Source organism: Neophocaena asiaeorientalis, unplaced genomic scaffold (assembly GCF_003031525.2).
Source record: "Neophocaena asiaeorientalis asiaeorientalis breed wild unplaced genomic scaffold, Neophocaena_asiaeorientalis_V1.1 scaffold118, whole genome shotgun sequence".
NCBI classification, from domain to species: domain Eukaryota; kingdom Metazoa; phylum Chordata; class Mammalia; order Artiodactyla; family Phocoenidae; genus Neophocaena; species Neophocaena asiaeorientalis.
Genome location: NW_020175528.1, coordinates 14,077,256 through 14,104,358, shown reverse-complemented (window position 1 = coordinate 14,104,358; position 27,103 = coordinate 14,077,256). Strand labels below are relative to the sequence as shown.

The following is a 27,103-nucleotide window of genomic DNA, read 5'->3' as shown; positions in this document are numbered from 1 at the left end:
GAAAGCTGAGTGAAAGAAGCCAGACGCAAAAGAATACATGCTGAATGATTCTCTTTACATAAAAGACAAAAACAGGCAAAACTAATGGATGATATTAGAAGTCAGGACAGTAGTTGTCCTTGGAAGAGTGAAGTGATAGTTGCGAGAAGGGGCTTCTATGGCGCTAGCAATGTTCTGTTTCTCAGAAGTCCTGGTTACAGGGACATGTTCAGTGGGAGAAAGTTCATTGAGCTGTACACTTATGTTTTTAAATTTTGGTATATATGTTATATTTTAATACCATTTTAAAAAAACATGTAAATGGACATTTTTCAAGAGGCAGGAAAACCAACACTCATATTTTGGATGTTCCTTCATTTTCATGCTTTGTTAGGAAAAATAAGGATTTTGGACTCCTTTTGTAAAATATTAATCAAGTAATGAAACGAACTAAACTTGCAAACAGGACAGGAAAACAGAACATAAAAGCCTTGAGAGCTGAGTTGCTATCAGGGACTAGACCTCCCCCTCCCAGAACTCTAGGTGAGTTAGAATTTTAGAAGCAAGTCCATTGGATGTGTAGAAGCCTCTCATTTCTATCCAGAAATGTGCTTTCCAAAGCTAGATGGCTGGCACAATAAGCTTAGTGAGTAATGGGTTCACAATTTCAATTTATTATCAAAATATTTCCATCAGATGACAAACCTGAAAAGATAAGGAGATGCAGAGCTACATAGATGCAGTTTTGCCCTTTTATCATGGCCACCTTCAGGGACAGATTTAATCCTGAAAATCCTGCTTGTAAACCACAACTCTTATGTATCTTTAGACCACTGTCCAATGGCAATTTTTAACCCAAAGTTTGTGCTTAAAGCTTTTCATCAATATGATTTATAAGTTTAAAAAGTCTCAAATCTTCATCTGTACATCACTTTACAGATCTTGGTTCATAACTATTTATCTTGGTCTGAAGCTTCAATATTCAATGATTACCTATAATAACAATTCCTTAGTCATAAGTGTAGTTAATAATTAAATATAAAAATTATTATTTACACATTACTACAAATCTCTTAAAAAGACCAAGTTTTGAGAGAGAGAGAACAAGAAATTGCTTAGAAAATTGCAGGGAGCCTCAAGAATCTCATTATCAGTCAAAGCAGGTACAACAAAAAACAGTTTTAGACACTCATTTTTGCCCTAAGAGTACTTAAAATACAATGCTCTCAGAATGAGTAACTGATGACTGGCAAAATTAGATTAAAACTACTTTAAGGCCCAAGGCCCCAATATGTATAAGAATTCTTTGGAAGAGTTTTGAAGGAGCATAAATTTTGCAAATAAAAGAAAAAATAAGTACATTGGCAACATGTTTTTAACTCTCACGTTACTGCTGTGCTTTTGGTGCCAACTGAATTCTTCCACCTCTTCTTTCTCCCTGTGATTAGAAATGCCGGTCTACATCAAGAGAAAACATCAAACTGGCAGATCATATGAGAAACAGCAATGAATGGCAATATTCTCTTTAGAGATTAAGCATTATTTATACAGTGAGAAGTGATTGATTTGATAGGCATTAGACCTCTCCTCCCTCCACATTTTTCCAGAGTAACCTAGCTTCATTTTTATTGCTCTCATCCCCGTGAACTACTTCCACGTAATCAGTGACCTCTCTGGTCCTTTTTCTCTCAGATAGAGTTCCCCATTTCTGTGATGTGGGCAAGTCTAGCCAAGGACTGCACCGCTTCTTCTGAAGATTACCAAACCCTGCATTTCTTTTCTGGATTCATGTACGAGTTCTTGTGGCAATGAAAGGCTTCTGAAAACTCAGGAGAGTTCTGCAAAGTCCCAATAATCCTGTGAAACAAACAAAAGTCACCATCAGCATTTGATACTCATGTCCATACCATGCAGGAGCTCTACAGAACTTTTTTTATGTAGGCCAGCTGTGTAGGTTTGGAACTTTCAGTTTAAAAGGAAATTTAAAAAGAAAACAAACAAAAAAACAACTGGTAGAATGAGCCCTTTCCTTTTCATTAACAGAATGTTTAAATGGAGAGGTAGCAAACTACAGGAGTTAAAAGCAGATTTTGAAGACAGATGGCATGGTTTGAATCCTGGTTATGAGTCATATTTATTTAGCTTCTCTGTGCCTCAGCTTCCTTTTCAGTAAAATGCATATAATAATATTACCTGCATCTTAGGCTTGGTAGGGGGAGTCAATTTATAAACACTCTATATGTGTTTGTAAGAAAAGTGAATAATTCATATTTGGAATTGCAGTTATTTTAAGAAGAATTTGGTTAAAGAATAAAATTATTATTTCTTACTGTATCTTGAAAGGCCTCACACAATAACTTTCAATATAATAGACTTTAAATAGATATTTGATTTAATAGGGAAGATAACAATTATTTTCTTTTTTCCCAAAAGAACCCCATAGATATCAGAAACTGGATTCAGCCTGAAAGGGCTGGCAACATGTCAATTTCCTCTTAACTCTAACCCCAATAGGCAAAAACAACACTGTCCAGCCCATTACTGGCACCAAGCAGCATTTGAGGGACAGACAGGTCAGTACAGTGATGCAGAGGTGATGTTTTCCCATCAACCCTGAACCAGCTCCTTCCCTTCTCTTCCCACTGGGACCATCCCATCTCAGCCACCTTGGGCTTACTGAGATCTCCCTACATGGTAGATGTGTGGACATGTATACATCCTAGCGTTTCTCTCCCCTCTGACCCCTTCTCCACACAGCAGTCAGAGTGAGCTTTAAAATTTAAATCAAGTTCAGTCATTCTCTTACTTAAAACCCTCCAGGGGCTTGAAGGATATTCAAACTCCTCTCCACGGTCTCCAGCATCCTTATGGCTCCAGCCTACCTTCCAGGCCTCCTCATGGTCTGTCTCTCCTCCGGTTCCTCATGAAGCTCAAACTACACAGACTCACTTTCCATTATGCAAACTCGCCAAGCTCTTGCCCTCTTCTGGACCTGCTGTTCCTGCCAACCACACTGCCTGCAAAGTTAATCCCTAGTGCCTACACGGCTAACTCCTTCTCAGCCTTCATGCCGCTGCTTCAACACACCTCCTCAGAGGTCTTCTTGGAATACAGTCCATGTGAGTCTCTCCCACCTGTGCTAGCCTGTCACAGCACTTATCACGATGTGCAATGACTTTTCTCTCCTTCTTTACTTCCCGACATACTCTCTACACTATAATCTCCATGAGGACAAAATACTGTGTATACCTTGTTCCCGGCTGCACTGCCAAAGACCAGCACAGTGCTTTGCTTATTGCAGGACTCTGGAAATAATGAATGAGCCCGTCACCTGGCCATGGTGATTATATGCAGAGAGTAACAGGGCATTACGAAGAAAAATACTGCTCAGTGTTTTTGGTTTATTTGCTACTGTGGACCAACCAGAGAGAGGAAGAAAGCATTTCCTTTCCCTATCTCCATTCCACGTCGAATTTCTAAAAGTTCTCCTTCCTACTGTGTCACCCATCACCACATCAGCTATTTCTCAAACCCCACTATCCTTCAGGGAGGAAAACTTTTTTGGTTGTATGTTTTTGAGGACTCCTAGAGGAGTCTTAAAGATGGAAAGGAATCTCTCTGGTATGAAGGGCTGGGGGTTGAAGTTGGGGAGGGTAGAGCAGAAGAATTTACATCTATTCGTCCACTGGCTGGAGAGGGAGAAGACTGGCCTCCCCAAGACTGAAGAGGGGCCCAGTAAAGGCAGGTTATATGAATGACAAGGACGTGCCTGTCACTGTGAGCAGGGCCCCGAGAGGACTTCTGATAGGATGGTACGTGGCTGTCGAGGAGGCTGAACGTCCAGAGGGGCAGTTCTTGCCTCCCTTGACCGTGACCAATGGAAGGAAATGGAGCCACCCGACTTCAGATAGGGCGATCAGACTGCAAGGATGTCAGCACCCATCGCAGGCTGGGAAAGGAGGTTATTCCCTAATTTCTAGGCTCATGAGATGCCTTTGGATTCCAGTATAACCCTAGAAAGGAGTACACTGAAAATGACTGAAATTAAATTTCTCACCTCTTGGCTTCGGGTGGGAGCCTAGAGTTTGAATTAATTTGATTAATAATAATAATAATATGTCATTTCTTACACCTGAAAGTTCGAACAAGTTCACTTGATACATGGTCAAAGTGATCATATATGTAAGAATATAAAGATTTTAGACATCGGGGATTTATATTAGTAACTTTAAGGTTCTAGGCTCACAGACTCTGAGTTACAGTGGTGCTTTGATTCATTTAATCTGATCCTCTTCCTACATTAGGAAGCCCTATACACTGGCTGAGGGACAGTATTCTGGTGGTCTGACTGTTCTCTAGCTGGGGAGCAAGCTCCCTGATGGACAGGGTAAGCATTTGAGGGTTGTTGGCTGAAAGAGCTGCTTTTTCTTTTGTTTTTTACTTTATTAACATTTTTTCAAGGGATTGTTGTCTTGGATATCACCGTATGGAGATAAGTACTTCAGTAAAAATGTCCAAACCCAAGACTTAATTCTACATTTCTCTTAAAAATATTAAAGAAATTAAAAAAAAAACACAAACCTTAAAACAAGAAAGTCTTCACAAGACACCATTGGGATTTGGCCATGCAGCAACACCCAAACTAATGCACACTCAGCCCTCTGTCTCCATTCCAGCTCCTCTCTTTCCATCCAAAAACTTCCATTTAGATAATATGATTCTGAATAATTAGGTCAACAATGTACCAAGGCTTCACTTATTTTCCTAGGACTCTAATTAGTGTTTCGTTGTTTACAACATCAAATCTTTGGATGGATGACATAATCTATTTCAAAATGTGGATACATTATTAAAGTGAATCCCTTCACTAAGAGTGGGATCATAATTCATTTTTAAATGAATTTCATGCTATATGAAAACTATGTAGTTTTTGTGTTGTGTTTATAATAACAGAATATAATAAAAGTTTTTACTGATTATTTCCTAGAGTAAGTTACTTGAAATTTTTACTTTAATATATAAAATATATACTGCTGCTGTTTTATCATACTACTGCTATTTATTCCCATGGCAAATAATCACTTGTATTGAAAATACCTAAGATATGTGGAGCTGAACATCATGTAACCAACAATGAACTTATATCTGACTACTCCTGCTTGAATTTAACTGTTTTTTTTTTCTTTTTCATTACTGAATGAGCATTTTACAATTAATGAGTTCTCTGACAATCTTTTGCTACATCTCTTAAATAAACAACTAGGCTACAAGGTTAACCAGCTTCATTCATGAGTAAACTGTCCAATTTTTATCATTAACTGATGTTCAGGATTCTTTTAAAGTAAGGTCACATTGGTCTACACATGTTCCTCTATAAATTCATGAAGAAATAAATGCCTGAATAGATTCCCAGGTATGGGCTAAAGATTAATAAGTGCTAATAGAAATTCTTCAAGGCCCACCAAAATCCACACCATTTATAAAATGTCAGAAACCAATGTTAATATTTAAGGTAAATGGAGGAAATATCAGTATTTCAAAGAGGGTTTAGCTTAGGCATGCTAAATCATAGAATAATAAGGAACAAAATAGCCATATTACTTTAAAATGTCTAAATAAAACACTAGAAAGAATATATTTTTTAAAGTATTGGATATTAAGCTGTGGAAAACATTTCTAGCATTATTAGTGGCGTAGGTTCTATAAAGTGTCCTTTATTCTGACTGGAAGATGATCTCAAGCAATATAGGTATCTAAATTAGCACCATCCTATTTAGGTAGCAGACATTGATATCACTTTGTCTATTAGGACTTACTTTAAAAAATTACCAGTGACTTCCCTGGTGGTGCAGTGGATAAGAATCTGCCTGCCAAGGCAGGAGACATGGGTTCGAACCCTAGGCCAGGAAGATCCCACATGCGGCAGAGCAACTAAGCCCGTGCGCCACAACTACTGAGCCTACACTCTAGAGCCCATGAGCCACAGCTACTGAGCCCTCATGACACAACTATGGAAGACCGCGTGTGTACAGCTTGTGCTCCGCAACAAGAGAAGCCAGCATGATGAGAAGCCTGCACACCGCAACGAAGAACAGCCCGCGCACTGCAACGAAGAGTAGCCCCCACTTGCCACAACTAGAGAAAGCCTGCACATAGCAACAAAGACCCAACGCAGCCAAAAATAAAAATAAATAAATTTATTTATTTAAAAAAGTGATCAGACCCTTATATCTTATACAGAAATATTATATCTATACACCATGATCAAGTGGGGTTTATCCCAGGAATGCAAGGATTCTTCAATATATGCAAATCAGTCAGGGATACACCATATTAACAAACTGACGGAGAAAAACCATATGATCATCTCAATAGATGCAGAAAAATCTTTTGACAAAATTCAACACCCATTTATGATAAGAACCCTCCAGAAAGCAGGCATAGAGGGAAATTACCTCAACATAATAAAGGCCGTATATGACAAACCCACAGCCAACATCATTCTCAATGGTGAAAAGCTGAAACCATTTCCTCTAAGATCAGGAACAAGACAAGGTTGTCCACTCTCACCACTATTATTCAACATACTTTTGGAAGTTTTAGCCACAGCAATCAGAGAAGAAAAAGAAATAAAAGCAATACAAATCGGTAAAGAAGAAGTTAAGCTGTCACTGCTTGCAGATGACATGATACTATACATAGAGAATCCTAAACATGCTACCAGAAAACTCCTAGAACTAATCAATGAATTTGGTAAAGTAGCAGGATACAAAATTAATGGACAGAAATCTCTGGCATTCCTATACACTAATAAAGAAAAATCTGAAAGAGAAATTAAGGAAACACTCCCATTTACCACTGCAACAAAAAGAATAAAATACCTAGGAATAAGCCTACCTAAGGAGACAAAAGACCTGTATGCAGAAAACTGTAAGACCCTGATGAAGGAAACTAAAGATGATACAAACAGATGGAGAGATGTGCCATGTTCTTGGATTGGAAGAATCAACATTGTGAAAATGACTATACAATCCAAAGCAATCTACAGATTCAATGCAATCCCTATCAAACTACCAATGGTATTTTTCACAGAACTAGAACAAAAAATTTCACAACTTGTATGGAAACACAAAGGACCCAAGATAGCCAAAGCAATCTTGAGGAAGAAAAACGGAGCTGGAGGAATCAGGATCCCGGACTTCAGACTATACTACAAAGCTACAGTACTCAAGACAGTATGCTACTGGCACAAAAACAGAAAGATAGATGAAGTTGAGAGAGTGGCATGGACATATATACACTACCAAATGTAAAATAGCTAGCTAGTGGGAAGCAGCCGCATAGCACAGGGAGATCAGCTCGGTGCTTTGTGACCACCTAGAGGGGTGGGATAGGGAGGGTGGGAGGGAGACGCAAGAGGGAGGAGATATGGGGATACATGTATATGTACAGCTGATTCACTTGCTATAAAGCAGAAACTAACACACCACTGTAAAGCAATTATACTCCAATAAAGATGTTAAAAAAAGAAATATTATATCTGAATAACTTTAGAAACACATTTATAGATCATATAGTAAATATTATCATAACAACCGTTCCCTGAAGTGACTGTAGACAGCTAACAGAAGCTGGATTTCCAAAATGAAGTCATTTAAATTTCTAGAATATCATAAGCAAACGGCTTTGCTTTAAATACTAAAGTTTTAGAAGTTTATTTTAAAGTACAAAAAACTTCAGTTAGGAAGAATAAAATAATCATAGCTTAGACCTAACATGGTTTTATAGATTCAGCTTTATATGGTTTTATAGATTCTTTACAGTTATACTTTGCCTTTTGCTTTTGATACTGTGGTTATTTAAGCATAAGGTTACAAAATCGCCCTTTGTTTCAGAAATGTTTCTACAGAAACCACCATACACAAGTTTTCAATAGCAACTCAATGTCTATTAGTTTTTAAGGTTCTTTAAAAAACTGTGTTTTACTTTGTATAGCCAGGAAGCAGCCTGTTTCCAAAACTAAGTGTGACCTCAACCTTTTGCCAAGGAAATCCCTTTACATCCAGAGAAAATAATAATTTCCTTGACAAAACGTTGGCATTCCATTTACCCTTTTAAAAAATCAACACATACTTCTCTTATTATGAATGAAAAATGGTCAAAGAGGCATCTTTTGGACCAGAACAAAGAAAATAAAAGTTACAAATAATTCTACATGTTTCTAATAAAATACTTTTTTCAATTTAAAATTGGGGGTAGAAAACAATTACATATTTACCTACATGATCACTTAACCAGTGATCAGTTACTGACATTTTGAGCTATGCAGACATAAGAAATGAGGGGAAAAAAAAAAAGCCCTTAACTGTCAGCTAACATGGAATGTTGCAAAATCCATATACTTTATTCATAGGAACTCTTATCCTGTTCGTATCTCTCTCATGTAAAAGTAATTCAAGTACTAATTTTCAAACACATATATGTAATAGGCACTTTATATATATTAACATTAATCCTCCTAGCAGCTCTCATGATAATTTAATCCTCACTTTATATATCAAGAAATTGAGACCCAGAGGTTAAGGAATAGCTCATAAACGGCAGAGCCATTGATGGAACTCAAGGGTTTCTTACTTCAAAGCTTGCATTCATTTTTTACCATAAAGTATAATGATATGTTTTCTGAGCTAATTGGAATGGAGGAATGGCACAGTTGAATGCAGGCAATACCTTAACAAGAAAGAGAACTAGGGAAGAGACAAACAAATAGAAAAACTCTAATAAAAAAATAAACTAAAAAGTCAAGAAAATCACCATTAATGGCTCTGTAGCATAGGAATAAATAACTCCACATGTTATAGCTTCTGAGGCTTTCACTAACCTGTGTCATCAAAAAAAGAAAACTTAGGTTTTCTTCAGGATACTGTGTTAATAAGGCAGGAAGTTAGAAAAGTTATTTTAAACAGAAATTTTAATCCACGGGTTAAGATAAAAATGTTAATACTCAAGAGACAAATGTTAGCTGTCAAAAATTAACGTGCCACCTCTTGTTCTCTGAGGATGCCAGATGTAGAAGGTACTATATTATTTAAATTCACCTAGGCTTTTTATGGATATATGTTTTGGTTCATGAGGATATGTAGGGCAGAGCTTTGACAAATTAGATTGTTATCGTCATTTGTGTGAGCTTATAAATACTCTGTTATCCTCAGATTGTTAGATCTTAACCTCTGAAACTTTAGTAAGGAAAAAGACAACTTTAAAAAATTAAAGCTATTGAATCATTGTTGTACACCAGGAATTAACATGGTGTTGTAAGTCAATTATACTCAAAAACAAACGCTATCAGATTTGTGGTTACCAGAGGTGGGAGGTGGGGAGGAGGGGAATTGGATAAAGGTAGTCAAAAGGTACAAACTTAAGGTACAAACTTCCAGTTATGAGATAAATAAGTACCAGGGATGTAATATACATGATACATATAATTAACACTGCTGTATGTTATATATGACAGTTAAGAGAGTAAAACCTATGAGTTCTCATTACAAAGAAAAAATGCTTTTTTCGTCTAATTTTGTATCTATATGAGATGATGGATGTTCAGTAAAGTTATTATGGTAATCACTTCATGATGTATGCAAGTCAAACCCTTATGCTGTACCTCTTAAACTTATACAGTGCTGTATGTTAATTATCTCAATAAAACTGGAAGAAAAATTTTAAAAAGAAAAATTAAAACTAAAAGTTACAAAACCATAATGACAATTGATCCAGGGACTTTCGTTGCTCATTACCAAAAAAGAAGCTCATTTGTATATCCTAGCAAGACTAAATTTAGCTTGTACTATACATATAATAGGCGTACAATAATCAATTGTTGAGTGAATGAATTTTGAAAAAACTGCTAAGGCAAACACCAAATGATGATGATGATGATACTAGAACAAGCTGAGAAAATTCTTTAATTTTAAATGTGCTATTTTATTGTTTCACAATTGCATGAGTTTTTTCCCCAGGAGTGAATAATCTGGGCAGTATGTTTATATCTATTTTAGGAAGATCTTTTAAAATTGGCCCGTTAGTTTTCTTTTGCTCTCAAACTCTGTTTTCCAACAAACCTACAAAATTTTTAACTGGTTTTTCACACACTCATGCCTGAGAGGTGCTGCTGTTGATCAATGAATCAGTGATGAAGATTTTAGTGCCTGCGGAAGAGGTAGGAATTAGGAATTCAGTACTAAAATAGATACCTGGGGGTCTAGAATGTGACATTCAAATGCTGGTTGCTTGATTCTCTTTCAATCCAGTATTCTCTTAGGTTTTCTGATTTGGGATGGATTTTAGATATCTTATAACTCAACTTTCCACTCTGCACAGAATTTTTCTCCAGCATCCCTAGCAGATTGTTCTCTGACCTCTCCTTCATGGTACTCTCTCCTGGAGCTTTGGGGATAACTTTGCTCCAAAGTTATTAGAGGTTGGGACCTCTAATTACTGGAAAGTTTCTCTCTGTGTTGAATGGAAATCTTTCTTTGGAACAGCTACTCATTGGTTCTAGGCCTAAGCCTTTTGTAACCTCTTAGAAATGTCTCTCTAGCTTTAAATAGAGCCACTCTTCCGAGGTGACATCTTTGTTGGAATTCATCAAGCACTGGACCTAGGTCACATATATTCTGAGGATAACAGCAGTCACGGCTATGCTTGTGTAAACATGACATTTATCTTGAAGTGTTCTGTTACTCCTTTCTGAGACCCTCAAAAAGAAAAAAGAAAAAAAAAAAGAAGGAAAAAGAAAAGTACTGGATTTCCAAATTTTACAGAATCATCGAGTTAGAAAAAACCCTCCAAATTTGAAATAATGGAGCCAATATTGGAGCACCTCAACAGATATTCATAACCACGCACCTAAAATTGCCTGGACTGTGCACATCTGTTTTAATGGAGTTGACTGCATACTCTGGCCTATAGGTCCCACACCACACCTAGGGACAGAAATAGAAAAAAGAAAGCAGCATACTTAGGTTCCATCAAGGATTATTTGTTTGGGTAATCTGGAGGAAAAGCAAACTTCCTATCGCAAAAATTAAATTGGAATTCTGCATTCCTCAACCAATTACTCTTCAAATAATGTTCAATAATAGGCAGCCAGGAACATAATTATCATTAATACGGTCTGATGGTCTGTTACACACAATGAAAGTTAGTCAATCAAATGCTCTGCCACAATTGATTAAAATGAGAAAACTCAGTATGCAATATCTCACTTACTATGAAATTATAACTCAAGATGATTTTCATATCTATCAATCAAGAAAGATACAATACCTGGGCAAAATTCAAGAAGAACAGTTGTTTGTGATTTAGGTCAAGTCCAGGAAGTAATTTTTCTTCACCATGCTTTTTAACATAATTTTGATAGGCCTAGGCAGTTAATGAAAGAGAAACATGATGTTTATAATTTCCAAATTTATATATAAATCTATGCAAAGATCATGTAACCAAGTAATTAAACTTTTATATCAGAATCACCATAATAATATATTTAGTTATGGCAACCTACAAGTATTTAATGGATTAGAAAGAAAACTAGTATTTACTTACAAATGCTCTGAAAAGAACAAGATTAATGACTAACAGATGATAAAAGCCTAGCATATGTCAGATGATCAGCAAATGTTAGCTGAATGAATGGATGACTTAAATAGTGATGAAAATTTTATCTAAATGTTGTTATATAGATGGGTGAGTCTAGCCAGTTGGAAGAAAAGATTGCCAATGGAGTCTGTAATTACTGTACTTGGCCTGGTTACTACTCTCAGCAAAGGAGACTCACACCAGACTTCATATGAGTGATTCCTGACAAAAGTCAAGGGAGTCTCTTAACAGCCCTTAGAGGCCTAGCACCCTATGATTCTAAGAATAAGGATGTGCAATTATTATGGCCCCCTGAAGACAGGGCAAAATAGATTGAACCTCAGTCACATTAAGAAAAAGGAATTTAGATTACTTGAACATCAGGAAATTTTCTTAATTCTTAAGGATCTATAGACACTATTGAAAAATGTAGTTTTCCTCTACTAAATATACTTAAGAAAAGGATTGACAACAAACTTTCTGAGATGTGTTAGTTTCAGTTTAATACAAAGAAGGGTGATGTTAGGTACACAGAAGATATATTTCTTTTCTTCTTACTTGCCAGCAACATAGATTTATTGAGTCTGTAATGTGCAAAGATGCTGGGGATATGGGAAAGACTTGAGCCTACTCCTCTTAGGGAGCTCATAATCTAGCAGGGAGCATTACAAGTCAGGATTTCATATATAATAACATATTTGTACAATTGTAAGTTGCTTCATTATTATAAATCTGTACTTGTTCTACATGAGGATCTCCATGCAAGTACCCTTAACCCAGACTTAGGCTGAATTTTTACAGCAGTGATTCTCAATCTGGTTGCGTATTAGAATCACCATAGAGTTTAAAAGGCCCAATGCCTTCCACTTCCAGGCAAGATGGAGTGACAGGGACTGAATTTACCCTCCCACTGAAACGACCAAATGATAGACAAAATATATTAAACAATGGTTTGCATGACACTAGACATCAGGCAAAAAGGAAAGTCATCTCTGGGAGATGGTAAACAAATAGGAGGAGCCTTACGATTGCCCCAGCTTTTTGACTTGAGCATTTCCAGGCTACAAAATAGAGCAGGAAACCCCAGTGGGAGCCTGGCAGACTCCTTGAGAGGGTGAGGAGAAGGTGCTGAGAATTCAGGGACACCAAGGAAAGGGTAATGAAGAGGAGAAAGCTGCAGAGAAAGAGACTCTCAGAGATCAATGGCCCCTCGGGTATTCAGCTGAGTACCTGAGTATGCATGTGAGCAAACTCCCCAAGGCTCGGGAAGAAACTACAGAAAAGGATTAGAGATAAAAACATCTGGTATCACACAAGACAAGAACGAAAGATTCACACTGTAGGTTCTTGCCTCAGCAGTGAAGAATAATTATCCCTAGACTGAGCACTACCCCAGACATGCCTAACAAATTGTAAAAGCAAGATCTAAAAGGACCAAGCCATTTCTGAGGAATTTAATGGCATCCTAGAATAAAGCTCAAGAATATTTAGAGGAAAACAAAAATATCCACCACCCAAAAAGGTAAAATGCACAATGTCTGGCATCTAGTAAAAAAATTTCCAAGTATTCAAAGAAGCAGTAATCTACCATCTCGCAGGACTTGGCTGGAACTCATTCTTTTGGAAACTTTGCAGCCAGAGTAATTTCCCAAGCCTCACACTTTGATCATCCAGGGTCACTGCCAAGTCACAGGCCCCACCAGTCAACTCTCCTGCATTGCTCTGATAATTTCCTCCTCCCCTCCAACCCAAACATCTTGATGGAGAACAAATAACCCTGTATCCTCCCCCACTCCAATGAATATTCCATCCATCTTCATGTCAGTAGCCTGATTCTATCCTGTGGACACCTTGTACCCTGTATCCTCTCAAGTGGACTCTGTTTTTTCTCCCACATGTGGACTACCTCAGCATTGGGAAAACAGCTCAAAATCATGCTCACTCCTTGCTGCTTCCAAGACCATTATTCCTCCACTGTTTTGTGAAAACCCCTACTTTTTCTTGTGCACATAGTATCCACTAGACCATCTTTAATCCTTGTTCAAATCATCAAATAATGGCATATTTTATGGAGGGTGCAAAGCTGGATCTCCAGTACCAAGTGCCAAACACATAGTAAAGCCCTCAGAAAGTATCGCTGAATGTTAAGAATGAAGGGAAGTCCAAATGAGATTCTAAGGGATGCTCCAATAATACACTCCTCTGAGTCTAATGGTTTACACCATTACAAGGCCACATGCGGGGACCATATCACTTCAGTCCCTCACTATCATTGTAATGGACTGTACTTTAATATTATGCCTGTGGTTTATGTTGATTATTGTTCCCAAATACTGCTTCATCTGCCATGAAACTGAGGGTCATGCTCAGTACATCAATTAATGACTCTGAAATAAACCTTTCTATATACTATCTTTTCTAAAATAACTATTTCAGAGGTTATTTCTTAGAAAAATATCGCCTCCTCTGTGGAACTTGCTTATCTCAATTCTATCATTAAAATATTCTGTGTTTCCTTTTCTCCTTGGCTTCTTCAAAGCTTAGAGACTGGTATTCAGCTCAATCATATCAACTGTATTGCCCCTTCTGGTTAGCATATTTACAATCCCCTTTCTCTCTGTGAATTTTCCATTTTCTTGCCATCCATTTATTGCTTACATTATATGTCTTTTGCAAAAGGCTTTAAATGAGTGATTAAATATGATCAATATACACTCCAATCACTAAAAGGGAGAGAAAATATTACTCACTCTGTATGCTTGGCCAATACCACCATTATCAGCAATGTTTTCTCCTAGTGTGTTAATTCCATTGAGCTGTTAAAAAAAAAAAACACTTAAAGACCCTTAACTATGTTTGGATTGTTAAGAAAGCATCAATAGGGCTTCCCTGGTGGCGCAGTGGTTGAGAGTCCGCCTGCCGATGCAGGGGACACGGGTTCGTGCCCCGGTCCGGGAAGATCCCACATGCCGCGGAGCAACTAAGCCCGTGAGCCATGGCCGCTGGGCCTCAAAAAAAAAAAAAAAAAAAAAAAAAGAAAGCATCAATAATTCACTCAAGATTGAATATAACTTTTCAAGAGAATGCTGATGACATACATGCTGTCCACCTGCTAGGTCCCAGGAGAAGTTTCCATACTGGTACACCATGCATTGGGATTGGTCTTTAAAATTATTTGCAGACTGTTGAGTCCACCAGTCAACGAGGTCTCCATCCTTGTTAAAGTTTCTGCCTGGAATATATATTTATTTAACTAAAATGGGAACTTATTACAATTGCAATAAGATATCTTTAATTCAAAGTGCAAGGACTGAAATACCAGTATGTGAGAGAACATTAAACTGGACAGATGATGAGATAAACTGTTCTGCTTTCTCAACCAGAATTGATGAAACCCCGGCTGCTGGGACTCTCTTTGCTGATATGCCTTAGCATTAATCCAGGTATGTCACCCACTTGGCTGTTGATGTCTCAGCCAAGGCCATCAGACAAACACTCCTGAAATCATGACTTGCTTCTGTTGGATGGTTTTCACCTGAACCAAATCTGTTTAATTTGATGTTTTGAGATTGTAAAGATGTCAATATTTCACTCTGGCATTCATTTCATATCTCAAACCCTTCATTAGACATTGCAGACTCATAGTTTTGCTATACTTCAAGTACAAAGAAAAAGTCACCTTTTCTCCTGGAGCTTTTTTGCTAATTTTTTTTTTTTTACTTTTTATTTTATATTGGAGTATAGTTGATTAACAATGTTGTGATAGTTTCAGGTGTACAGCAAAGTGATCCAGTTATACATGTATCTATTCTTTTTCAAATTCGTTTCCTATTTAGGTTGTTACATGATATTGAGCAGAATTCCCTGTGCTATACAGTAGGTCCTTGTTGGTTACCCATTTTAAATATAGCAGTGTGTACATGTCAATCCCAAACTCCCTAACTATCCCTTCCGCCCAGCCCTTCCCCGTTGCTAATCTTAACTACATTGATCTTTCCCCTTTTGAGCTTTAGCAGCATTTATAGACGTTATATGTTTGATACTTGATTTTATTATCTTTTAAACAGTTATCTATGATGTAGTGAATAAGAAAAGGGCTATAAAGACAAGCTACCTGAACCCACATCCTGGTTCCACCAATTTCCAGTTTTGTAATTTTGAGCAAGTCTTATGTGCATCTATATTTTTCTGTTTGAAAAATGGAAATAGTATTAATACCTACCTGTGAAGTTTGTCGTATAGTTTGAGTTAACAGAAGCTTAGTTAAGTCCTTCCTGTCTCCTTTTCTTCCTCTGTCTCTCTGAAGTTGGATTAAGGCTTCATTATTTTCCCTCTACTGTTCTCTTGTTATTTTCTTTCCACTTGTGAATCGATCTTTGTTATAACTTCAACTACTACCTCTTTACATATCTTACATCCTTACTTCTATTCCTCTCAAATTTCATTTCTAAAACTATTTTGCATTTTGGGCAGCATGTAAACATTTAATTGCCTACTGTTTTCAAGGCCCTGAACTAGGTAGTAGGTGCAAGATCCAGCAAAAAATATGTCTCTGACCACAAGCAGTTAAAAGTCCTGTGGGCACCTTACTTCATGAGTTTACATCTGATTTTTAAGACGTGGACTCTGCCCTCTAAAAGTCTAGAGAGATAAGACACAAACAATCATGAAATAAGACCAAACATTATCATTGGTGTTGACAAATATCACAATGTTTTCTCAATGTGAATATTTGTTTTATTCTGTCAGAGTAAAAAGCACACATTGCTAACCTCACTATTAGAAAATTCTGATCTTCTTAAGCAACAATTTAAAAGGAACACTAAAAGTGTGGTGATTATTAGACCAATGATATGCTGATGAATAAATGTGTTTTTGTATTGATAAATTATAATAACTCTTAATGAGGTTTACTAGGGTATATCTCAACCAAAGAAAAGCATCAGCTGCACTTTACCATTGTCATCGAAGCCATGGGTGATTTCGTGTCCTATGACCATGCCGATGCCCCCATAGTTCAATGAGTTAGACTGCTGGGCACTGAAGAACGGGGGCTGCAGAATGCCAGCTGGGAAGACTATGAAGAAAGAAGACAGTTAAGACTACTTGTGGTTTTATTCTGTGATGACAGGCCTGGGGTTGGTTTCTTGCCTGCTAAGCTGTTTTCCAGTATGTCAGTTTCACTTCATTGTGTACAAAAATCTTCTGTGATAGAAACAAATGCAGGTCTTTTATTGTTGATGACAGTAAAGAGTTCATCCCAGAGTGGCACCACATCTGTGATTTATAATCATAATTGACTTTGTAACATCTATTAAGATTGTTTCCCCACTGTAAGGAGTTTAGAGAGAAGGAAAATCATCATCTTCATGCAGAAGGTCTTTTCCCCAACTGCAAATATTTGGGAGAAATAGTTACTTAATAATGGAAGTATTACTTTTAATGTGTCTAACATTTTATCCATCTACAATAGCTTAGTAAATAAACAGAGCCACTCAATCGCAAGTATCCCCCAATTACACCACCCTTATTTATTTTCATCAAGGCGTGTATGACTATTTATGGTTGTTTGGTCCTTCTTTTTCTTGTCTGTCCCCATGGCACCTCAAATATTAGCTCACTGAGAGCACAGATTTGTTTGTACATATATGTGTGTGTTTGTTTTTGAGTCCATTTGAATTCTCAGTTCATTATCTCCAGCACCTAAAACTGGATGGTGCCTGGAACATAACAGGTGCTCAGGAAACGTGTTGAATAAATGAATAATCAATGATAATGAATGTATGAATGAACTTCCTACGGTGTCCTAAAGACTTTGCAAATAAATAAACTGTAATTTTTATGTCTGCCCTGACATCTGTCTTACCTTGCTAACTTTCTACACTTAGGTGTCTCACACTATTTAAATTTCATGTGTCAGACATCAAACTCATCATTTTCCCTTCGAAGCCATCACTCTGACTTTATTATTTCTGCTAATAGCATGTGAAGGGTCTCAGTCACCCAAACTGAACATTTTTCTGTCTATCTTCGATGTCTCCCTTCTTTTACGAAGTCTCATATGATCTATTTAGGAAAAGATCAGGCCATGTACCTTCTTTCCAGGAGCATCTCTTCTGTTTATCTCCTCCTATCAGTCCTACTGCCACCTTCCTAGTTCACACTCTCATTCCTTGCCTCAACAACTTAATTTCCTAATCGGTCTTCTTACTTCCAGTCTCACCCTACTACAATCTATCCTAAATCCAACCTATCTTGTCTGCCAATAAAAGTGTCACTGTAGTCATTATTTCTCCTCTGCTAGAACACCTTTGATGGCTTATCATTGCCATGATAGATAATCTAGATAATCTAACTAGATACAGCCTCTTCTTACTGGCCTTTTTCTCTATGGTCTTCTATTTCTCCGCCTCCCCCATACTCTCCCCTTCCCTCATAACGTCCATGGTTTTGTAATTGTATCTTTCATGTTCTACAATTCTAGTATCCACTGAAGCATTATGTTCTGTAATCGAAAAAAAAAATCATTAGTTTCAACACCTACTATGCATGCAAAGCCCCGGGCCATTGCTACATGGGATATCAAGAATACAAGAGAAAGGCCCTGACCTTAAGAAATTTAAGACCTAGTTAATACAGAGTAGCAAATGTTGTTTCTTTGTCATTCAGGTGGGGTGAGTATGACATAACCTTGCAAGGGTTTCAGGGATAAATATTAGATATTTACAGAGGAGACTTTAAAATACACTGGGCAATTTAAGTGCTCTCCAGATCTTTAAAAAAAATCTTGAAAGTTGGCATAACATTCAAAATTACAAAAAAAAAATACTTTTGTCCTTGGAGAATTTTGATGAACGTTATACCTCACGTGTAGCTGCCTGAGCTATCAACAGTGCCAAGAAATTATTTTTAGCTTGAAGTATAAAAATTATGTGCAGTACTTTATTAACTTAAAGTGAACACTATCTCCCACACTATGTACTTTGATTAAAATCCATCCATTATATAAAATGCTCTTATGAAATGTGCTATCAAGACTAAACATTAACTGTAAAGATCCTGCTGCTTTAATTATACCCTGATATGCCATTCTTCAGGCAAGTGATAAGATTTTTATGGCTCATATTAAATACTAGTCTTCAGATTCAACTTTGCAAATTATGATTTCTCCTTTTACTCTGTCAGCTAAATGCCTATGATGAGGATTTTCCCCATTAGCCTTATCACTGTTACTGGTAGGCATCACAACTCTTGATAATAACCAACTGCTTAGTTGTGCATTTTTTATGTTCGTGATTGTCAACAAGTTAGTTAATTAAATAAGTCATTGGTCCATGAAACAAAAGGCTGTTTCTACCCACCCCCTAGCCCCTCACTGCCCTGGTTTATTTTTTTAAGGCTGCAAGCAATTCAACTTTAGAATCTTTGATATAAAGCTCAAGAGTGCATTCAGATAAACTCAATTTTGGTGGAAAAAATTAAACATTGTTTTTTATATTAAATGAAATAGCAATATGTTCAGAAACATTTACTCTTAATTCTCAAGTCTGAAAATAAGACTCCTAAGAATGACTAAGACAAGTTTAGAAAATTTAATTATGTCAAGGTAGTCATAGATCACCCAGACTGAATACACTAAATAATCCATAAATTTCCTAAAATTAAAAAAAAATTTCTTGTTAATGAAAAAGGAGAATGCAGCAGTAGTAAGACTTCCCAAATGACTTGGATCATTTCCTTGGAAACGACTTGAAAGTTTAATAGGATGATTCAGTGGTGTCTGAAACTTACCGAGAAACATTTGACAAAACTTTCAAGCACAGCTTTCCTAACGGCATGAAAGATTCCTAAAGCTCCATGGAGTAACTATGAGTTATGACAAAAGTGGTGGGAATTGAATTAAACAGTAGAAATTACTAATATGAATAACTCCCTATACAATAATAAAACAAGTTATTTTTCACCATAACGTAAAAAGACCAATCCCATTAGAAATTGTATGTGATCTAGCTTAGGGTATTTGTGTGAAGGTGGGAGGATCATTTATGAGACATGTTATTCTATACCAATTCTAATTCTGTAATGCACATCATATCAAGTTCATTAAGACAGTGCTGCAAAAGTTATATCTCTAGGTATAGATAGACACACAAATACACTTTTATCAAGAAGAAAGATACAGATCTGGATCTTCAATTGTTTTTAGTTAAGACAATCCCCACTCTGGAGATTTAAATGAATTGTTAAGGAGAAAACGTACACATGTCAAATATTTCTCCTCTTGCATGACACTTTCCCTTTCTCTGAACTGCTTTTATTAGCAGATAAGCATATGAAAAGCGTATGAAAAGAGGTTAGCAATTTTTCGGATTTCTTATTTCCATCGTATGAATTTATCTTGAGTATCTTTAAAAGGTCTTTCTTATATATTAAGAATGTTTATCACAGCCATTTCTTGACTATTCAGAGGATATTTGTCTACTTTGTGAAATGTTAGCACACTTTTACTTTCTTTTTCCTTTTGCTATATGCTTGTTTGGTTTCAGTGTATTAAATTCAAAATGAGAACATTCCCAGGTCTTCTCAGATCAGGTAATCTCTGAGGCAGACCAATTTTGAGCCAGCCTCAGGGCTATGGGGTAATTCAAAGCCAAACTAGGCCCATCTTGACCTAAACTGGGTGGACCTGCTCTAGAGAAGAAATGAAAGGATGAACATGCCAGAATGGTCCCACAGGTCTGTATGGCTCTTCTTATGGGGATGAATCAGTGTCATGTCTGATAGGATCCTGAGCTGGATTAAAATAAAGCAATATCCCTTAGTCTGCCCTGATGCAGAATTCAAGTCAAGGCCACCTCAATTTGCCCTGGGATTCCATTAAAAGTCAATTATCCTGTTCTGTCCAAGTCTACAATGAACTAGATCTTACACTGACAGACCTCAAGAGGTCCTCAAAGTGAAGACTCTCCCAAGATACTGGAGCTTCTAAGAAAAGGTCTTAATGGTGTCTAGGAATACATAACAAAGATAGACTGCATAGGTTCTGAGTTGATCATTAAACAGGCTCTGATCTAGGTTTAGGTAATCATTTCACTAGCTGGGAGATGTATTACCCTAGACTTCGAACTAACTGACTTTAACCTAGTACACATGCCTTAATTATTACCTATTTGTTATATAAAGACAAACTTTTCTGATCATAATTCATTTTCATCTCATGTACCAAAATCAGCTCCAGATAGACTAAAGATTTGCTCCAAAAATAAAAATCTATAAAAATACTAGAAGAAAATGTGGATGATTTCTTAATTTAACACTTCCTAGGTTTAAAAGCAATGGGGGTGGGGGGGAATTCCCTGGTGGTCCAGTGGTCAGGACTCAACAACTTTCACTGCCAAGGGCCTGGATTCAATCCCTTGTCGGGGAACTTAGATTCCACAAGCTGCGTGGCGTGGCCAAAAAAATAAATAAATAAAATAAAAATAAAATAAAAGCAACGGGGGAAAGTGTCATCAAATTTTATCTTCCCTCTTGATTCTTGACTACACTGAGAAATGAAGGGCTGGACTGAGTACACCTGGAGAAGCTGGCTGTACTGTTTGTTTAGAATACTCCCACTGAAGTACTGAATCACGTTGGTTGCCTTTCTACATACTAAAAACCCTTGGGAAAAAATGGGTCTATCTGTGAGATACTTAAGAGAGAGTTTCAAGATGTCGCAGTATTCCCAGGAAGAGAAAAAAATATATCTTTGCTATATTAAGCCATTTCATTATTCATTATATTATTCCCTCATGTATTAATTTCTATGCATATTTCTGTGACACTACTACTAGGGAACATATAAAATTTTTTTGATCAGAAGTGGTTAATAAATAAAATTTCATATGGTTCAACCTAGCATAATTGACTTTTCAACTTTCTGAGCCTCTTGGAATCTTCTAGAAAAAAAGATGATACAGAACAGGACCATCTCTACCAGTGCCAGTGTACAAAATCGACAGAAAAATTGGATTTCTGAAAATTTGGTTCTTGGAATTTTAAACCACCTAAGATGCTGACACTTAGAAAGTCCTAAAGTTAATATAACTTTATGGCGATATAAGGGACTTTAAAAAAGTATTTAAAAATAAAATAAAAGTAGTTAGAAATAAGACAAACCATTCAACTATAAATGAGAATATTGTAAAAGAAACAAAACTACTTAGTGTGATTTACACTGATTTAAATTTTGCTAGTGAAAAGAGGTACATGGATGCATTTACTTTCAAGGAGGATATTCAATAAATCCGTAACTCAGCCTCGCTGTGCTTTTATGGGGAGTATAATAAATTGGTCACGCAAAGCACTATCGCTTGGGAACAACAGAGAAATATTAAATAATTATTTAGGAGTAGACCTTACCTATCTGGTTTCTGCCCGAAGAATAAAATGCATTGACTACAGCTGCTCCGCTTATCCACCTATAGAAAACATAAGAACTTGTTACAAACGATACTGCGTTGTCTGATTTAATCTGCTCACCACAATAAAAGCATTATCACTGTTCCTAGGTGAATCTTAACTTTCTGTCTGAAATATGATCAACAAATTAAAATTAGCTCACTAGGTGAGAGAGTTCATTGAAAGTATTTCCACTTCTTGAAATATAGGAATATATCCAGGTCTGCAATCTGTTTTTTAATTTGCATACATTTTTAATGGAGGCAATTGACAGTACAAAACCCATTCTAATGTATCTCTTTGGAAACTGCAATGGATTAAAATTATATTGAAATGTGTTTAGCTCCGTGTCCCTGATACTAGGTAAACTATGCCAACAATTCTGGAGCAGTTGACAGAATATCGAAATGCAGGCTGCTAAAATTTCAGACTCTTTGTAAACTATGAATTAAATTTTTTTAAATTCATAGTTTACGAGGAGCCTTTTTGGGGACTAAGAGATCCCTTTGGCAGGTATTTAGTTTTGGGTAATGTGCCTCCTCTGATTATTGCCATTTAAAATTATTTCTTTAAAATATGGCACACCAGCTATGAGAGCAAAGGGATATTTTTGTATAATGACTGTAAAATGAAATTCAGGTGGTTCTTAAGTAGATTTGCCCGTGTATGCCATGAATTAGGCTCTATATCGAATCTAAAGATTTTATAAAATACAATTCCTGACTTTAGAAAACTCTAGTTGAGGAGATGATAAAGAGGCATAAATAACTATAATACAAGACAGAATGAGAAAAAAAACAACAACCCAGCCAGCGTTAAGCTAAAGGATGGTGCCAGTGTTCCAATGTCTTTCTGCTCAGATGTTACGAAGACCACACATCAATAATCACTGTTAAACACTTTTGTGCAACAGGAGTAATATTACCAACTTAATAGACTATTACACATATCCTCATATACTCATTGAAAAATGGGTACTGCTTGACTTCAGATACCTCCTTAAATGTCAGCACACATGCATACACTTAAGACAATCATATATTATTATCTAATGGCTGCATTGTAGTTATTCCACTTTTAGGGCAACAATTAGAATGGCAATTATTATCCTGCTCATGGAAGGAGTTTATAGTAATTGGTGCAAAGAGGTTAAATCAGAACTGTTTCCAGACCCTGCTTTGCAAGATAAGCAATACAAGGTCAGCACCCCTAAATCAGCATTTTAGCTACAATTTCAATAACTACTGTCAGATTTCAGATGTGAGTCCTATTTTGATCTCTTAAAAATAGGGAGGGCGACATAAAACAACTATCTGATAAATTCTAATTAAGCGTGAATTCTGTCTCCAATAACATGACTAAGACATTCATATAAAGGATTTGGGACTTGAAAAGAAAATCCAGATAGAATTTCTGTGAATTTTTCTTTAGGAAGAAAATAACTTTGAAGATGGAGGGTGTGGGTGGGGGAATAGTTGATCAATGTGTTTCTTCTTTGGTTTGATATTGTTGTTGTAAACAGAAAACATTTTCAGACAGGATGGTGTGACAGATAGCTTAACCCTCCCTAATTTCATCACAGCTGAGTCATCAATATTTTAATTTCTTGCAGGTTGTTGATTATAAGCATATAATTTTATTTATTTTAATTAAACTCCACCTTTTCCCACATGCTTTGTGGTGATTCAGAACAAAAACATATACTTGTAATCCCAGGGGTGTTAGACTAAAATCTAGAGATCAGAAACTACATAGGACACGTAGATTTTGTTTGTGTGACCCAAAAGATTATGAAACAAAACATTTGTATAAATAAAACTCAGGATCAGGGAAAATGATGTATTAGGACTATGTTTATATATATTCACACAGTTATTATGACTCAAGTATGGTTCAAGGTTGTCTGGCAGGAGGGGCAAAATAGGAAATGTGCTCATACTACTCCTGAGGAGAAACGCTGTTCCTTGCAGTGACTTTAGAAAGATATTTCTGATGTGTCCTCAACATTCTGATAGTGTAGGAGAGCAAAACTTGCCACCGCCAAATGTCTCTTTGGTATGAGGATTATTTTGACTTGAAAACAAATCAAGGCCCAAAAGACTCAGGAAGAGACTTTGACCTGCCTCCTAACTGCCTAAAAAAGTTTTAGATAGAGGTCCTGTTCCTGGAATAGAGCCATCACCAGAGGTAAGTTCAAAGAATATGGGCCAGGTGTGGTGGGAGAAACTTGACAGAGCCCAGAGGTCAGTGTCCACTCTGTATTCCATTGTCTCAGCATGACCCAGAGAACAAGCGTTTACCAAACACTTGCTTTTCCATCTCCATGTGAATTGCCCTCCTCCCCTTTGAAGTCTCCAGCCACTACCCCGATCTCCTTTTGTATCTAGCTGAAGATGGTACCTAAGGTGAGGGATTCAGCCATCTTGGCAAGTTACTCAGTCTTCCTGGGTCTCTCCCATATATACCTGTTATTAAATTTTGTTCGACTTTTCTCCTGTTAATCTGTCTCATGTCAATTTAATTCTTAGACCAGCCAGAAGATCCTGGAAGGGTAGAGGAAAATTTCTTCCTCCCTGGTAATAGCAAATATGGCAGTAGATTTTATGCATAAACAGCTTATAATTATTAAAATTATTAAATTTCAATTGTTATAAAAATGAATTTAACATATTTTCAGGTCTCATTTGGTCAATTATGAACTTCTGATTTAGTGGTGGTATACTCTGCATGGACTTTAATGGGTAATAACAAATAATATGCAAATTGCTGGTTCTGGACTCAGGCACAATGCTAATAATGAAATACAAAAGGTGCCAATTCAAAATGTTTTTGTTTTTTTTAAATTATTATATTACAGAGGGAAGGAACTAGATACAGGAAACTAATGTTTCAGATAGCAACAGATCTCAGAAGTAGGACACAGATGAATGAAGTTTATATTACCCATCTCATGTTTATTGCTTTTGTAAAAATAAATGTCACACCTTTTGTTTTAGTGATTTTTCTGCTCTTCTGTTACATTACTTTGAGGGGGGTTAAGATTGCACTTTGATTAATGTTTGTAACTTTCCAGCAGGGAGGGTTTTACATATTAAAATGTCCTCTGTGAATTACACCTTCACGAAAATAGGTAGCTATTTATGACCACAGGACACTCAAATAAAATTAGAATTATGGTGGTTAGGTTCACAGAGCACTAGTGTGCAGTGTTTGCCTTTTCTTCCTTGAGATCTTTCACAGTGCGTCCTCAGACTACCCCTGGGTAATTACCCAGATTCAAAAGTACAGGGCACTTTGTCCCTGGGGATGATCAGAACTTGAGGTACTGTGACTGGATCATTACATCTTAGTGTGATGATAACAGCTACAGACTCAATGTCTAATATTTGTGGTCAATCATGAAATATTTCACTATGTTACTATAAAAGCTAAATTAATAGGACAAAGAAAATATTTTTCAAAGTAAATGGTGATGTAACAAAATATGTAAGTTCTTTTGATTTGGATGCAGCCTCAGAGTTTCAGGAGAAGCTTTCATTTATGGAAAACAGACAAATCTGACCGTGAATAGCAGCATAGAAAAGAGAAATTGCACAACTAAAGAGAAAACCAAGTATCCACTAACATAAGGGATAGTGCAGGTTATCTGAAGATACCTTTAAAGTATGGAGGCCAGACACGAGCATCTCCTAGAGCAGGTATTGAACCTGAGAGATGGAGTAGATATCACCCTGTTCTTTGAATTCTCTTCCTGCCTCCGGCATGTGTGTAGGAGTATGGATGGGTGTGTGTGGTATAAAGTGAAGGGTGGGGAAGCAAGAAGTAAGCAAACTTTATTTTAAATTTCTGAGACATAATTTTGTCAGGTAACCTTATTCTTGTTTTGGGGCACTTACAGTAGGACAAAGGGCCACTATAAGCAGCATGGCCCTCGAAGCTGAACTAACAATGTAGCTGGGAAATATGAATGATATACCCTTGAGAGGGGGACCAGGTGTGTTTCTCTTCTATCTCTTATTACCCTGAAGAACCTAAGTGGTGATGAGATGAAAGAACAGAGACATCATTTTTACTGCAGGGAAGAAAAGCAGAAGTCTACAGACTGATCCTAGAGCCTTATGGATATAATAAACCCACTGGATTGCAAAGGCACCTGGAATAAAACTTCTTTTGCTCACTCATGTGAAACTTAAAAAGTTTAAGCAACAAAATCATTAATGCCCCTTTCCCTGAAAGCATTCAATTTCTTAGCATCTTGTGGCCTTGAAGCAACTCCTTTGACATCAGTAGTACAATACATTGGTTTACTCTGTCTTCCTCAAGTACTTCTGGAAAGGAGAATTCTCATTTTGTAATTGCAGTTGCCACTGTAATGCTTTACATTTATTAATATTCCCTCATCAAAACTTCAAGCTTTTCTATATATTTTCATTCACCTTTCAAACCATACGAATAAGATAGATGACACCTCTGATTTTCAGGTGTAGAAACGAAGGCACATCATAGCTCAAACTCTTTTTCCCTACTTACAGATTTAGCAATACAACAGGGAAAAGGATATATAAACTAGGGAGAAAGAGGACACTCTCATCTTCCAATCAAATCCCCTACTTCTAACATGTTGATCTGCATCACACATAAAATTTCATCACAAAAATGAATGCCATTTCCTTGCCATCCTCTTTTAAAATGAAAGTGCTCATTTTTAGACTGCTTCACATTTAGGGCTGCCCCTTTCCCTAAGAAGCTTTAGGATGCTGGCCTCTACGCCACCCTGAAGTCTCATCATGACCAGATCTTGACAACAATAGCTACTCATTAATGAACACCTAAGTTACGTGGCAAGCATATTACACAACACAATGACCCACAAGACAAAAATAAATGCTATTATCCTCAGTTTATAAAGGAATCATTGAGGCTCAGAGGTATTATGCAGGTTGTCTAAGTTCACACAGCGAATAAGTGGCAGAGGAAGAATCTTACCTCAAGACTGCGTACTCCCTCTAGCCCCCACCTCCCATCACCGCCCCGACTCCAGAGCACA

At 36.8% G+C, this 27,103-nt stretch overlaps 1 protein-coding gene across 8 annotated transcripts in view; it reads right to left on the bottom strand.

Moving 5' to 3' along the window:
• Nucleotides 1–632: 632 nt before the first annotated feature.
• The window catches only part of MME (membrane metalloendopeptidase), a 261,860-nt gene continuing 235,389 nt past the window's right edge, over nucleotides 633–27,103 (bottom strand). For all 8 annotated transcript variants that reach the window (XM_024769130.1, XM_024769124.1, XM_024769125.1 and 5 more), the window contains exons 17-23: nucleotides 22,018–22,076; nucleotides 16,571–16,690; nucleotides 14,712–14,845; nucleotides 14,364–14,429; nucleotides 11,305–11,400; nucleotides 10,885–10,961; nucleotides 633–1,836 (exon numbers count right to left, since the gene is read on the bottom strand). In XM_024769130.1, coding sequence (XP_024624898.1) covers nucleotides 1,737–1,836; nucleotides 10,885–10,961; nucleotides 11,305–11,400; nucleotides 14,364–14,429; nucleotides 14,712–14,845; nucleotides 16,571–16,690; nucleotides 22,018–22,076 — 652 coding nt within the window. In that variant the 3' untranslated portion in view covers nucleotides 633–1,736. The remainder of the gene's footprint in view (nucleotides 1,837–10,884; nucleotides 10,962–11,304; nucleotides 11,401–14,363; nucleotides 14,430–14,711; nucleotides 14,846–16,570; nucleotides 16,691–22,017; nucleotides 22,077–27,103) is intronic.